Below are 13,522 nucleotides of genomic sequence, written 5' to 3'. Positions count from 1 at the left end.
CCCTAATATTTTGGCACTTTGATTTTTAACTTTCTTAAGCTTTATCATATTTAGTTAACAAATTTTTCAATCAAGATATCTTTTATCAATGAACATACAAAATTATTCAACTAAAAATTAATTCACATGAATACTCATTTGTCAGTTGTCAACAGACCAATGTCATCTATCAATTTTGATATGCACAATGCGCGCCTTATTAAGCTACTCATAAGATTATACATTTAATTCGCTGAGCTACTTTATAAACCACAGACTTAATAAAAATAAATGGTAAAACACAATAAAAATGAAAGAAATAAAATATAAATGAAAATATACTCCAAAGCATATTTCATACACAGCTATTCTATATAGAGAAAAAAACTAAACTAAACAATTAAGATCCGTCGTTGACTACATAGATTTCATTAGTAACTTTATATATTAGAATTAACTACTTATTTTCACTTTACATGCATTTTCAATAAAAAAGTCTTTAGCTTTATAGCCTTCTATAAACTATAGATTTTTAAATATCGATAAGTGGTGCCAATTCAAATATTTATTTTTTTACTTTTGCCTAGCTTACGTTGTCTGCAAATGGCGTAAGATATATTTAGAATAATGTTAAACAACAACACAGGTAAATAAATAATAATCAATAATTTCATTCGTACATTTTTTAACTCGATCAAATAATGTACCTACTTTAACAGTTTTATGAAATTGAACTAATGTTTGAATCAGGGGATTGATCATATTTCTTGAATAATTTTATGGCCTGGTAACGACACCTTTAAGCCTGTTGGCTTAAAATTTGTATATATAAATAGTCATGGACAATAACCAATAAGTTAAGGATCCTATTACGCGTCGTATCTAAGTACTGTAGAAGAATGGTGTCGCTATATTACCAGTAGTAAATTTAAAGTATATTATTAAATATAAAGTCTCATTTAAATGTAAATCTGAATTTTTACTTTGTACAAAAATATTTATACTTAATGTAGATAGTATTATTTTATATTTCAGTGAGTGCTTTTTAGAAAAGGTAGTCTGGTAATTTGTCAGAAATGGTGTTGCAGTGACAGATATCAAGAATGTACCGTTTACTAGGACTTGATGATGTTGGCTAAAGAATATAATTATGATATTTCTTCTTTAAATATAGAGTTCTTAACCTTAGCAGGGCCAGTAAGATGGTTGTTTAATTATGACTTTGAATTTTCGAGGGGTTAAAATTAAACTCATATTGTTTTTCTTTGTAAAAGGCATATTGTTAGCAAAAAATCCTAATATTTACGAAGTTATGGTAGGTTATGTTGATAAATCCCTTCCTAGCCAGAAGAAGTATTGCTTATAAATATAGTAAGTAAAAAATCTTGGCATCTTGCCAATTTGTTTTGTAAATTAAATTGAAATTGTTTACAAAATGGTAAACAATGGCATTAATGTATAGTGCCTCCTTTTCTCGAGATACCTTGCGATTCCATATATAGCCTATAGTCTTAGGTTCAGTCCCACACAACATGTGGTAGTACTATTCTAGTAGTGAGCGGACAGATGGCTTGTGGGCTTGACACGCGACAAAATTGCCCAAAGTAATGGCGCAATAAAATTCGATCCACTTTCGATTATCTAGATATAACACGATGTTCTAAAATAATATCCCAATTCTCAACATTTTATTTGCTTCACAAACCACCACATTTCATAACGTTACAATAGTACTTTTAATCACCATTGGGAAAGTAAATCAAAATCGGTTAGCCTTTGTAGGACAAAGCCGCGTTTCTTGCTTTTTTTCTTATCCTTATCCTTGTCTGAGTCTTTTTCCAAGCTTTGTACTTTTTCTTTTTTTGTTGGTTTCGTTTCCGCTTCTTTAATTTTTTTTGCCTCACAATCTAAATCGAAAGGGCAGTCATCTGCCGAATATATAGGCATCATAATTACTGGAATATAATTAGAGTTTTCGTTGCCTTTCTGTAAAGAGTTATTTATATTTCTTTGATATCTTATCAACTTAGTTTGTAAAATGCATGTAAACTTTATAAAAGACATAGCTTACTTAATAATACCTACTACCATACAACCGATAATTTACCGCCAATCCAATCCCTTTTTCACATTTAGATTATCTTTGTAGTAAGTATTTAAAGAATTTCGAATATTGTTAAAAAAAAGGATTTTTACCACTCCCTCGGAAGCACATTGGCAGCAGTAACTTTGAGCAGCCGATAAAGCTTTCGACTTAACTAAATGCTGAACAATAGCTTTCAATCGCTCTTCATCCAAATTTCCAGGCTTTGTGTTTTCCCATTTACCATTTGGATTCATTTGTACAAGGATAGGTGCTGATACCTCTAAGGCATCAAAACCAGGCCGCTGCAGGGGTCTATAAAAATAAAATATGATGCATGCCGTACGAAGAGAGGGTTCCGTGCCCACTATAGCAGTCTAATATTTATACCAAGGTTCTAATGCTACGTCTCCTGCGGTTAAGTACGGAAGATTTGTACGAAGTATTTGGTGATCATTATACTGTGTATACATTATGTCTGTATACATATACTTACAAATGTGTTGTTTGTATGAGCGGTTAGAAGATTTCCAACGCGGGGCCCACGCTCCACTGGGACTTGGGAGGGGCAATTTAATTGCAAAAACTCGAAAATTTATTAAAATTATGTATTTGAAATTTGAATTTCAGTTTTTATATTTTAAAAAATTACAAAATGTTAAAAAAATCATAGCAATTTCTTCCTATAACTTAAATACATAATAGTTTCTCAAGTGTAAAATTTAATTCTTTCATATTAAAAATTATGTTATTTCATAATTTTTAAAAGGGTCTTTTAGCCATTTTAGAAAGGCTAAAGTACGAGGTACGGCACAATCTTTATTTAATGCATCCTTAGGAGAAACAAAATTCGAAACGATAACATTCACTTACTTATTTATAATATGTGCAGGTGCAGTAACAGGAAAACAGACCCAGCTGTGTTTCGCAAACCTAATCAATATCTGTTAGTAAATAAAACTTACATATCTGCGACTTTTGATAATATATCCTTATCAACCATTGTTAATTCTAATTTTAATCAAGATCCTAATTTTTATGAATTATTTTTGTTTATCCATAAAAGACGGGATTTTTCTTGTAAATTTTTCACTGTCCAATATTTTTGTCAGATGTTGGAGTTTGACTTGTATCACATTTATTTTTAATTATAGGTTGCCACTTGCCAGAAAAATGTAATAAAATCCGTATTAAACTCATTTTTCGAGGTTATGTTTTAATAAGTACGAGGTCATTATTAAGGATTCCGACAATATTTTTATTATTTTGTAGTGAGTTAGCTTTTGTTTTCTTAGTTATTCCTACTGAATTATATTTCTGGGTAAGTATATCGCGAACGAAAGGAGGTGCTGTTCCTCTAACATAAAGACATCTTGCTTCCACTTTTAATTACCAGTGCGGCTTGGACGGCCCCTTATTACTATATAAATACGTCAATTTTACATTTAAATATATAAACTAACCGCCAAAAGAAATAAACATAGCGCAGTGCGTATATTTGTCGTCCAATATAATAATATGTCAATCCCTTTTCATAACTGACATTATACTACAATTTATAAATCTATCTATCGGCTGGTGTGGTAATATCCTATCGATTCAAAACCTATATTAAATATAAGTTATGAAAAGATATACGTTCTTTTTTATTTGAAGGAAGATTAACCTACAAACTATAGATTTTAACTAATCAATGTTTGACAGTACGACCGAATACTCGCAGAAAAATACGCTAGTCTCAACCACCCTGTGTTCAAACAAACTCTACGTAACATTTGCTAATTCCAATGTATATTTGACAAATAAAAAATGTGCGTAATTTATAAAATATTTATTCACGAATGCGCGCTGTTTTTAATTTAGTAACGTCGATGATCTCCGCGTTGTGCTAGAGTAACACGGGCTGCGCCCCACTCTGTTCTTTTTAATATGAGTGCAGTAACAGTCAATCAAACGCCACTTCGACAAGTCTAAACATAATCCCAATTCGTTGGAGCGTAAAAGAATCAACTAATTCACCCTGACACATATTAACGCATCCGGATAATCCCATCACGTTAGCTAACGACCTAATAATAGCCTCTAACGCGGCAAAGAAAATTCAGATTAGGTTTAATAACCGCATCGGGGAAGACAAGCGACCGACTACCCCACGATGGCCCAGGCCACGGTCAGTCTCGGCAGATCAACGCTCGCCAAAACAGTCCGAGCTGAAATCTCAAGGCCCTTCAGGTCAATAGCGGGATTCCATTAAAAAAAAACCCAATCCTTTAGTCGTCTGCGCGCTGCCGATATGTTTACACATATATGCATTTGCGCTTTGATGCGAGATCACTGCGGCGACGTATAGAGCCTCCTGTTTCAACGTTGCGAACGTCTGTATACATAAATAAACTGCGTTTTATTTCGCGTTATGTACTTTTTTACAGGCGTACAGATTTCTTCAGATCTGAATCAGATTCATAGATAACTTTTTTATCAAACAATGTCATACGATGATGAATTTATTTTTTAAGCCCATATTGTATAAATTTAAATCGAGTTACTAGAGCTGTCAAATTCCCTTTTCTATGAAGATTGCCAGCGCCTAGACGAGATTGTAACTTGAGATAAGTACAAATTAATCCATGAAGCAAAAAAATTACAAGGTGTAAAAAATCATTTTATTTTTTCAAGACTAGGTTCATTATTCTACCATTATATATAATTTGATGTCGAAACGGTACAACATATTACCATTGGGATAATAAGTCAAAGTCTGTATGCCTACTAAGTAGCCAGGGTTTAGGCTTATTAAGAGGTCCACCTCCACGTTTGGGTCCGCCTTCTTTCCCTTTTGGTGACTTTTTACAGGAGTGCCAAATGAATCTAAAAATAATTAAAAGATATAATTTAATTCACTATTAAAATAGGTTCGATTGTACACATTTTTTTGTTAAAAACTAAAACATTAATTGTTAAAAACTTAGCATACAACCAATATAATAATGTTGTTAAACTCAATCGTGTATGTAATATTACTTAACCCTGCATATAAGTTTATAATCAATATATCAGGAAATATCAAAATTAAAATTAAATTACTTGCTATACAACGTCATCTAGGAAACATTTTATAATTTAATATAAAATCAGCCAAGCTGGAACGTCTACGCGGTTTATATTATTTTCTACAGATGACGCTAATAAACTAAAGAATTCTTTTTATTTAAGTAATGTTAAGTTTTTTACTTCAAAATCTTCCATAAATAATCTTTAAATCTTAAATCCTAAATCATAGTATCTCACTTTTATTTAATTATAACTACTTTTAAAATTGTAATGTTTGCCTTATAGCGTCATCTACAAAATGACTACGACAACCCAGCTTAATATTTACGTTTGTTAATACTGACAATAGATGGCGCAAATTAACTAATGATTTCTTTTATTGATAGGGATTACTGTTATGGCAAAATTGTAACAGACAGTAGTACCTTGGCGTTTTTATTCTTTGATTGTGAACCGGACAGTTGAACTCCCAGTCTGGTAACTGAAGAATATAAATAATTTCCTCTTCCTCTTCGGCTTCTTTTTTCTTTTCTGATTCCGACTTCGCGTAAGGCTAAATATATTAATATTGTTAATATAAAGATTTCTTATAGGCTAATATCCTAATTGCGGATATATTAATATTTGTTTCTACTGTTAATTTTTACTAAAAACTTACACATACTATTTAGCAAAGCAAGTAAAAGATATATGAGAATGGATTTTAGATTATGTTAGCACCACAAGGCACACTTGCGGCTAGTAATGCGGCATATCAATCAATAAGCAATGCATTATAGATTTGCTTCGATGAGAGTATTTGAATCGACAAATTCCAATGTAATTAATAAAATAACTGAAGAATTAAACAAATACAGATTTAAGTAAAAATATGTAGGTAGTAAATATAAATGATATTACTACCTACATATTTTTACTTAGATTAGATTTAAGTAAAATTATGTAGGTAGTAATATTACTTATATTTACTACCTACATATTTTTACTTAGATTCGATTTAAGTAAAAATATGTAGGTAGTAATATTATTACATTTACTACCTACATATTTTTACATAAATCTTTATTTATGTAAAAATATGTTTATTTGTTTGTTTATTTCTTTTATTCTAAATAAGAGCCACGCGTGGGTTTTAACCACAAGAGTTTGCAGTTCAAATTCTAAGAAAAAAAGTTGCAGTATACACAAGCACAATATGTTATTGTTAACAAATAAATTTACTTACGAAGACACTAGGTGCTGAAATAGCTTCACTCGGGTCGAGAGAACCGTCCAATATTTGTTGGTTAATTTTATATTTCCTTGCTAAGTTAAAGTGTTTTACATCCTCTTGGGTCATAGGAAATGTTATCAGAGGTCGCCTGCAAATATTTAGTAGGTATTCTTTTAAACAAACAATGAAATTCTTATTGGGTCCTACCCATACATTTATAAATGTGTAAACATTTGTGCTCTATCGTTACATGAATTATAAAAAAGTGCAGAGATAAGATACACTTTTCAATAAAAATATCTAAGACCTGTTGATGATTTACCGTGTCGTATATACCTTTCCGAATGAAATTCTTTTGGAGCTATCTCAAGGCTGCGATTAACCACTAGACCAAGTAGTGGTTTGAACTAATAAATACATAGGATGAGATTCGGAACCAAGACTTTGCTTGAACTTCAATTCAAAACCCTTTGTGATGATACACAAACATGACGTGACGATACATAAGCCAGCCTCTTTCATTATACAATATAACCTGAATGGATCCATGACATGACGATACATAAGCCAGCATCTTTCCTTATATAGTATTACCTAAATGGATCCAAATAAAGAGCACGCTGCGGCAGCTGGAAATGTTTCTTGATGTAGTCTTCATCGAGTAATTGGAAGTCAGCAGAGGGAGTTCCAGATGACATAGGACGTGGCTTCTGGCCAGGCGTGGGCTCGTGTGCGCCATCACGTGGAACCAGACAGATTAAGGGTAAGGCATTGGCAGTGCTGCCGCCCGCAGCGTTAGTACATGCGCAGCAACTACGACAAAAAATATATTGAAAACTACATATTATATTCGTCACGTTCCGCTAGATTTTTCTCCTATTAAAATATTAGTTTAAATATGTTGCAATGGCAATCAGTAATCGATAGTCAGGATAACGGATGTGCCTTGTTCGACGGAAAGAGGAAGTAGTTCCCTTGACCAATAACATTGAAACGAATGAAATCGCTTCATCTTCGCCCTTTTACCAACTCAATTCGTTTTACTCTTCCCATCAAGTGATCGAATGATTAAGATTACTTTCAAAAAAAAAATCTTACCTCGCCATTTTTGTAGTAATTTCTACCTAAATATTTTAAAGACTGGGTATTATCATTTTTTCATTAATTTTTTAAAAATTCTTACACATTATTACATTTTTTAATTTTTTAATGATTTCACGAAAATTTCGTTGGCTTAATGACATTACGCATAATTTTTCATGTCATGTCACAGTTTTAATTTGTTTTTTTAAAGAGGTTTCAAAGACGGTTGAAACAAAATGTTAAGGTCGTAAATTTATGAAAAATGTATAATGTAACTGGAATAATTATCTAGCTTAAAAAGTTTTTTAAATTGAATAAAATCTTACTAACCAATGGATTGAACATTGTATTTAATATAATATACTTAATAAATAAATCTTCTACTTATTTATATATGAACTATCAGTCAAATCGGAATCAAGAATCAGTTTTATGCATTTTTATTCAGATGTAATCATACCGTTATAATCATAATATTAATAATAATCAGCGGCGCTAGAACCATTTTAGCTCTGGACTTTAGTCTTGACTTTTTCGGTCTAAGGCGGTTGTCCACGCGATGTTTTCCTTCACCGTTCGATATAATATTAAATAAGCACATAGAAAGAAAGTTCATTGATTACACAGCCACGGATCGAACCTACGTAGTCGCAGGTTGGAGCCGTTTTCTAAGATTGAATTTTATTTTATGGACATTTTCAAATAACGCTACTAAATTTAGATTTTACAAAAGACAGATTTATAATACTTGATATATTCTAACAAAAAACACTTAAATGTACGACTTCGGCCATTACAGTATTTGCACTAAACGTCTATTTACTAACAAAGTTTTAGATGACCGGGAGTGACCAAATATGCAAATATGCTCCTCAAGTAAAATTGTGTTCTGAATATTTATCGCTTAGGGCTATGACTATATTGCTTAGAAATGTCCGTCCTCGGAATAGTTATTTTCTCTTCATATATACATGATATATCTTCAGAGGTCTGTAAGGGCTGATAAAAATATCAATCGAGAAGATATACAAGTTTTATTAGGTTATTTATACTGCTTCAAGTAGATTGTGCATATATTTTTATTATATATGCACAATAATGAATAAATAATTTTTCGTGCGGTGAAAGACAAACATTGTGATGAACATTCACATACAGAATGTGTCAGACACATAAGCTGATAAATAAATAACCTACAAATAAATATTATAATTGATACACACGTAGAAATGTATCGCATGCACTACTAATAGTGTTCAGCTGATTTGACAATTTTAATATTTATTTTTGGAGTTTGTAAATTGTATTTGCCGATTGTTCATTGAATAAATGAATAAGAGTTTAGGCAGAGACTAGAAAAACGAAGAGTTACAAAAGCTTAGGCTTTGAGTCTGAATCCAGACTTAGCCTTAAGTATGAAGTTCTGTGTGTTAAAAAGGCATTAGATTTTGATATTCCAAAGTCATTTTTCACGCTGAGTTTCGAATGTTTCTTACCCTTAGTACCCGTATGATATAAAGTTATAGTTAACGTACAAAATAGGTAAGTGGGTACAATAATCAAATGATTACACTTGTGAGGTCACTAAACTATGAAGTATCATATAAATATTATGACTTTATGTAGCATTGGAAGATAGTCCTCACGATGGTACATAACTTTTATAAGTGTAAAAATAACACCGGTTTCATGTTACGCAATAAATGGTAAAGATACCCTTAAGTATACCAGATTGACTTTCAAAAAACCATTGCTATTTCCGAAATACGGCTCTCGTCAGAGACATAACAATACTTTTTGTTTTTCTTCACACCCTTTGTATTTGTTTTGATGTCTATCAAATTCGTTTAATGCTGTTTTGAAGAATACTTCTCCTGAACGATTATGATAATGCGACTTCTTTGCTTATAAAGTTCGTGAGCAACAGGCATCGGCGTTTAAAGCTATATAAAACGATTGGGGCGATTTATGTTCGTGACATTGAAATAATTTTACGTTTTTAGTGCAGGTCTCTAGTATAGTCTAGAAATCAAAGAATTTTAATAGAAACACTAGCAAGGCCAACAGAGCTATGTTAGCCCAGTGGCTTAAGTGTGCGACTCGACATGCCTGAGGTCGTAAGTTTGATCCCCAGCTGTGTACCAATGAATCTTCTGTGTGCATTTAACAATCACTCGAATGGTGAAGGAAAAAATCGTGAGGAAGCCGGCTTGCCTTAGAGACAAAAAGTTGTCGGCATGTGTCAGGCACAGGAGGCTGATTACGTACTTGCCTATTAGATTGAAGAAAAATTATGAGATAGAGACAGAAATCTGATTTTAGTGCCCCTTATTTATTTTACCAATGCAAATATTGTAACAAACAGTTAAGCATAACAATCCATACCAATATTTTATAGAAAAAAGATTTATATTTTGGTTTATGCAACGAATGAATTCAAATGTAATGTATGTCGAGTAACATATTATTTACATATTTCCAAAATACATATTTTGAAAATTATTTAAATCTAAACAACGCCCTTAGTCCGTGTCCAAATAAGGACAGTAATACAACGTATATGAGACACTTACGTTGTTGTATCTAATTTCAATGAAGTTTTTTCAATATCCTGCACTAATGTCTCAACCTTGAGATCGCGCGGTATAAGAACTCATCATTGACACCTAGATCGCCGTCGGTATTCATAGGGCTCTAGCCCCTGGTGAACATAATGTGTAACAGACATTCTCTTTCCTAGGTATGAAAATGTAATATCTTGCTTCTATGTAATACAGGTCGTTAATAAGGCAATTATAGCGAGGTTTAATAAAAAAAAATAGTATTGTGTGTTTCCTAATACACGTGTGATTTCTATTATATTTACTGTAAACAACAATCTTTACTGATCAAAAATTATTCGATATTGTATACTCACAGTATACAATATACAGTACTCACACACTATACAGTAATAAGTTGCAAAATACATATGTCTAGTTTTAATTTACAAGATTAAATTGTTGTTTAACTACAACTAATCTAACAATGTTGTTGGTATTAATGAATGATACTTAAATGTAATATGCAGGAGATTTTTTAATGTTATATTATGAATACTAATTATTGATATGATTTATTAAAAATAATTATTTGCGTTTATCTGTATTACAATTGTTTGAAGCCCATAGTCCTAAAATCGACGATGGTACAAAACGCCGTTCACTTGCAATATCCTATATATAATCCGGGGTGCGCTGCGGGCTGCTAATTTAAAAATACACTTAGGTCAATTTGTAAGTCAGCGAAAGTATTGTCGGGGGAATTAGTTACAAATGCATACGTTGACGGAATTAAGGTTACCCAATACTAAATCTGTATAAATATTCGTTGACAAGGTAAACTAATTAAATTTTAACCCATGCTCAAGTTAATATAGTGTAGCTCCATTACAGTTCACGTTCGAAACTTCCCAAATAGTTTAATTATTTTTCTTCGAATCTTGAGCATTAATTGAGCGTTAATGATTTTACTAATCTGACACTCAAAATTTACTCATGTAAGACATTTTACACTAATTCTGATTTTTCGCGTTTATTAATTCAAAAATTTATGTGTTATGAACTTATTACTATTCGTAGTAAGAGTATTGTTTACATCTACGTCTGAAGTCTTTGCATGGTACCTATAAGTGGCAATTTAGGTCAACTTTTAACTTTTTTTGTCGTATCCCGCAATTATACGAACTATATAAAATAGGCAGATTTGATGTTTTTGTAAATATATTCGAAATTAATATAAATTGACGTTTTGACCATTCTACCATCTGACAGCTATAATTAACCTACTCATAAAAAAAACAACGGATGTGATCAGTTCAACGTGATTTTTTAATATATGTAAAATTTGTAATGTTAAGAAAAAAGGTTGATATCAAAAAGGTAAGTCTACATCACAGGAGAACGAAGAGCTGGCAGCTACCTCGTACAAAGAATTAGTCTAGCTATTCAAAAGGGGAAAGCTGCCAGTATCTTCGGAACCTTGCCTAATGGAAAAAAAGGAGTCCTTTCCTTTTAATAATATATTTTAATTATGAAATTTTAAGGTTAGTTATTAGGTTTATGTACAATTTGTTCAAATATATAGGTTTACTACTTTTGGATCTCATGTTAAGATAAAAGTCGAGAAATAATTCACGAAAAAAGTACTAAAAATGTTGTATGCTTGTCGACGAAAGTAATACCTGCTTTATACACGACCTGGCTTCGTGCAGGTGAACCTTTAGTGCAATTTTTTTGTAGATATGTTCTTTAATAAACATTATTATTGTTGTATCATCAATCAAATTAATCAGTAATAAAGCATATAAATTGTGAAAGAATGTATTTTAATTATTAAATATTCTGGTGGTCGAGTTCGATTAGAAATTCTGAACCATAGTTGGTTTTCTTTTTAATAAGATACAGAAGGTTGATTTCAAGCCACGTCTTCACTTATACACAGTCAAAATCAACAATTAGAAGAAAATTTCTAAAACATGTTTGCTCCATTTTACGTAAGAGTATATAGCAATAAACATCAAAGAAATTCTTAAAGTTTTCTAAAATCTAGGAATGGTAAAAGCATATTTTTACGTCGAGGAAATTTACGATTTAATGTAAAAATCAAGAATAATGTAGTCACCACCGGTGATATGAATATAAATTTTATTTTACAGTTTCCACCAGACTGATCGAAATATCAGACACAATCATTTTAATATGCTAACATTATATAGTATAATGCCGGTCTGTTTCCAACTAGAAATACTTCGCCTTGACCACGTTACTATGAAGCATCGAGATAAAAAATTCAGGTTACCAGTTTTGAATAAACCAATGAAAAAATACATAACGCAGTTGGGGAAAAAAGGTAAGCGGATAAAAATTGAAATAATCTGTTACATTTATTTTAACGAATTCCCCGACTATATCATCGTCAGTCGTATTAAATAACTTATTCATATAACTTAATAACGTACAACTTAATCAGGACTACTTATATGTATTAACAGCTTATTGTGTACTATACTATACTTTACAGAAAATTTTAGAAAGATATCTAAGTAGAACCTCTTGTTCAACATTAAGAACTTAAAATTTCTTTTGAATTCGTTTCTGTTACTTTGATTCCCAAAACTTATTCAGTGCTATACGAGTACATGTCGTATCCATACATTGGACTGTCAGCCAGGACTTGTAACAATATCTCTTCACTATATTGTTACAAGGACTGGCAGCACTTTGTGTAATTTTGAAGATACGAAAAGAACCATGGGTGTCCTGTCAACAATTGTTTAAATATTGAAAACTCCGAAACAACATTTGGTAGGAATCATCTAGTTATAGCAACTGAATCGGCGTTGATGAGATGGGCTATGTTGCTCTGCGAGAGTCCAAGTGTAGTTGTTGATGTATTTATAAAGAGAAGGAAAACAATAGAAGAAAGCACTATGAGTATAAATGTTATTTTAAACGTTTAATCTGACGAAATCTCTGCAGTTTGTAAATAAAAGGTAGATGTTATTAAATTAACTTAATAACATCTCTATTTTCCAACTGCTGAAAGTTAGCTGTAGATAGAGTCAAATTTAATGTTAAGAAGACACAAGTTAGCGTCTTTTCCACTAAAAACACAATTTGTCGCTATTCTACTCAGCTGTACTTCAAGGTATTTCCGAACCAATATGACAATAGTTCCGTCAAGAGCTTAATAATTCTTAAACGGACGGCAACGCACTCGCCCTATAATTAAGTAAAATTCAGTGTCACTATCAATAATATCCGACTGCATTTGCCATAGGTACGTGTGAAATAGGAATATATTGCCATCCCACTCACACATTTGGCTTTGAATATTTTCATTATGAGAAATTAGAGTCGGGAAAAATCAATTGCGATGATTTTATCGCGATTATTTTTCGAGTGCTGATACCTACGATAAATAATCGGGTAGATACCAATATATCGATATATTTGTAGTACTAGAAACATATTCAATAATCACAAAACATAACGAAAGATTACCAGTACTGTTTACTTGATTTATCTCATATAAATGTAACATCCTAATGTATGTAAATGTATTATCCTAAT

The 13,522-nt window shown here is 31.6% G+C and overlaps 2 protein-coding genes across 2 annotated transcripts; both read right to left on the bottom strand.

Moving 5' to 3' along the window:
- Positions 1–1,578: 1,578 nt before the first annotated feature.
- LOC110999635 lies at positions 1,579–3,164 on the bottom strand. Its single transcript, XM_022268801.2, has 3 exons — positions 3,028–3,164; positions 2,176–2,377; positions 1,579–1,965 (listed from the first exon to the last, which is right to left on the bottom strand). Exons 1-3 carry the CDS (start codon positions 3,063–3,065, stop codon positions 1,720–1,722), a joined length of 486 nt encoding a protein of 161 aa, XP_022124493.1. The 5' UTR covers positions 3,066–3,164; the 3' UTR covers positions 1,579–1,719.
- Positions 3,165–4,604: 1,440 nt separating this feature from the next.
- Positions 4,605–7,549, bottom strand: LOC111000664. The gene is made up of 5 exons (XM_022270199.2): positions 7,425–7,549; positions 6,921–7,139; positions 6,339–6,474; positions 5,539–5,666; positions 4,605–4,930 (listed from the first exon to the last, which is right to left on the bottom strand). Exons 1-5 carry the CDS (start codon positions 7,430–7,432, stop codon positions 4,795–4,797), a joined length of 627 nt encoding a protein of 208 aa, XP_022125891.1. The 5' UTR covers positions 7,433–7,549; the 3' UTR covers positions 4,605–4,794.
- Positions 7,550–13,522: the final 5,973 nt, after the last annotated feature.

The sequence above is a fragment of the Pieris rapae genome, chromosome Z (genome assembly GCF_905147795.1).
Source record: "Pieris rapae chromosome Z, ilPieRapa1.1, whole genome shotgun sequence".
Classification (NCBI taxonomy): domain Eukaryota; kingdom Metazoa; phylum Arthropoda; class Insecta; order Lepidoptera; family Pieridae; genus Pieris; species Pieris rapae.
This window is presented reverse-complemented; position numbering and strand designations above follow the sequence as displayed.

Excerpts from the sequence above, each read along its gene's own strand:
- LOC110999635 (XM_022268801.2), bottom strand. The coding sequence starts at position 3,065 with ATGGTTGATAAGGATATATTATCAAAAGTCGCAGATAT. Across the intron at positions 2,378-3,027 it reads TTATCAAAAGTCGCAGATAT|ACCCCTGCAGCGGCCTGGTT; the intron begins GTAAGTTTTATT and ends TTATTTTTATAG. Across the intron at positions 1,966-2,175 it reads AATGTGCTTCCGAGGGAGTG|AAAGGCAACGAAAACTCTAA; the intron begins GTAAAAATCCTT and ends AACTCTTTACAG.
- LOC111000664 (XM_022270199.2), bottom strand. Across the intron at positions 6,475-6,920 it reads CTTTATTTGGATCCATTTAG|GCGACCTCTGATAACATTTC; the intron begins GTAATACTATAT and ends AAATATTTGCAG. Across the intron at positions 5,667-6,338 it reads TTTCAGCACCTAGTGTCTTC|CCTTACGCGAAGTCGGAATC; the intron begins GTAAGTAAATTT and ends TAATATATTTAG.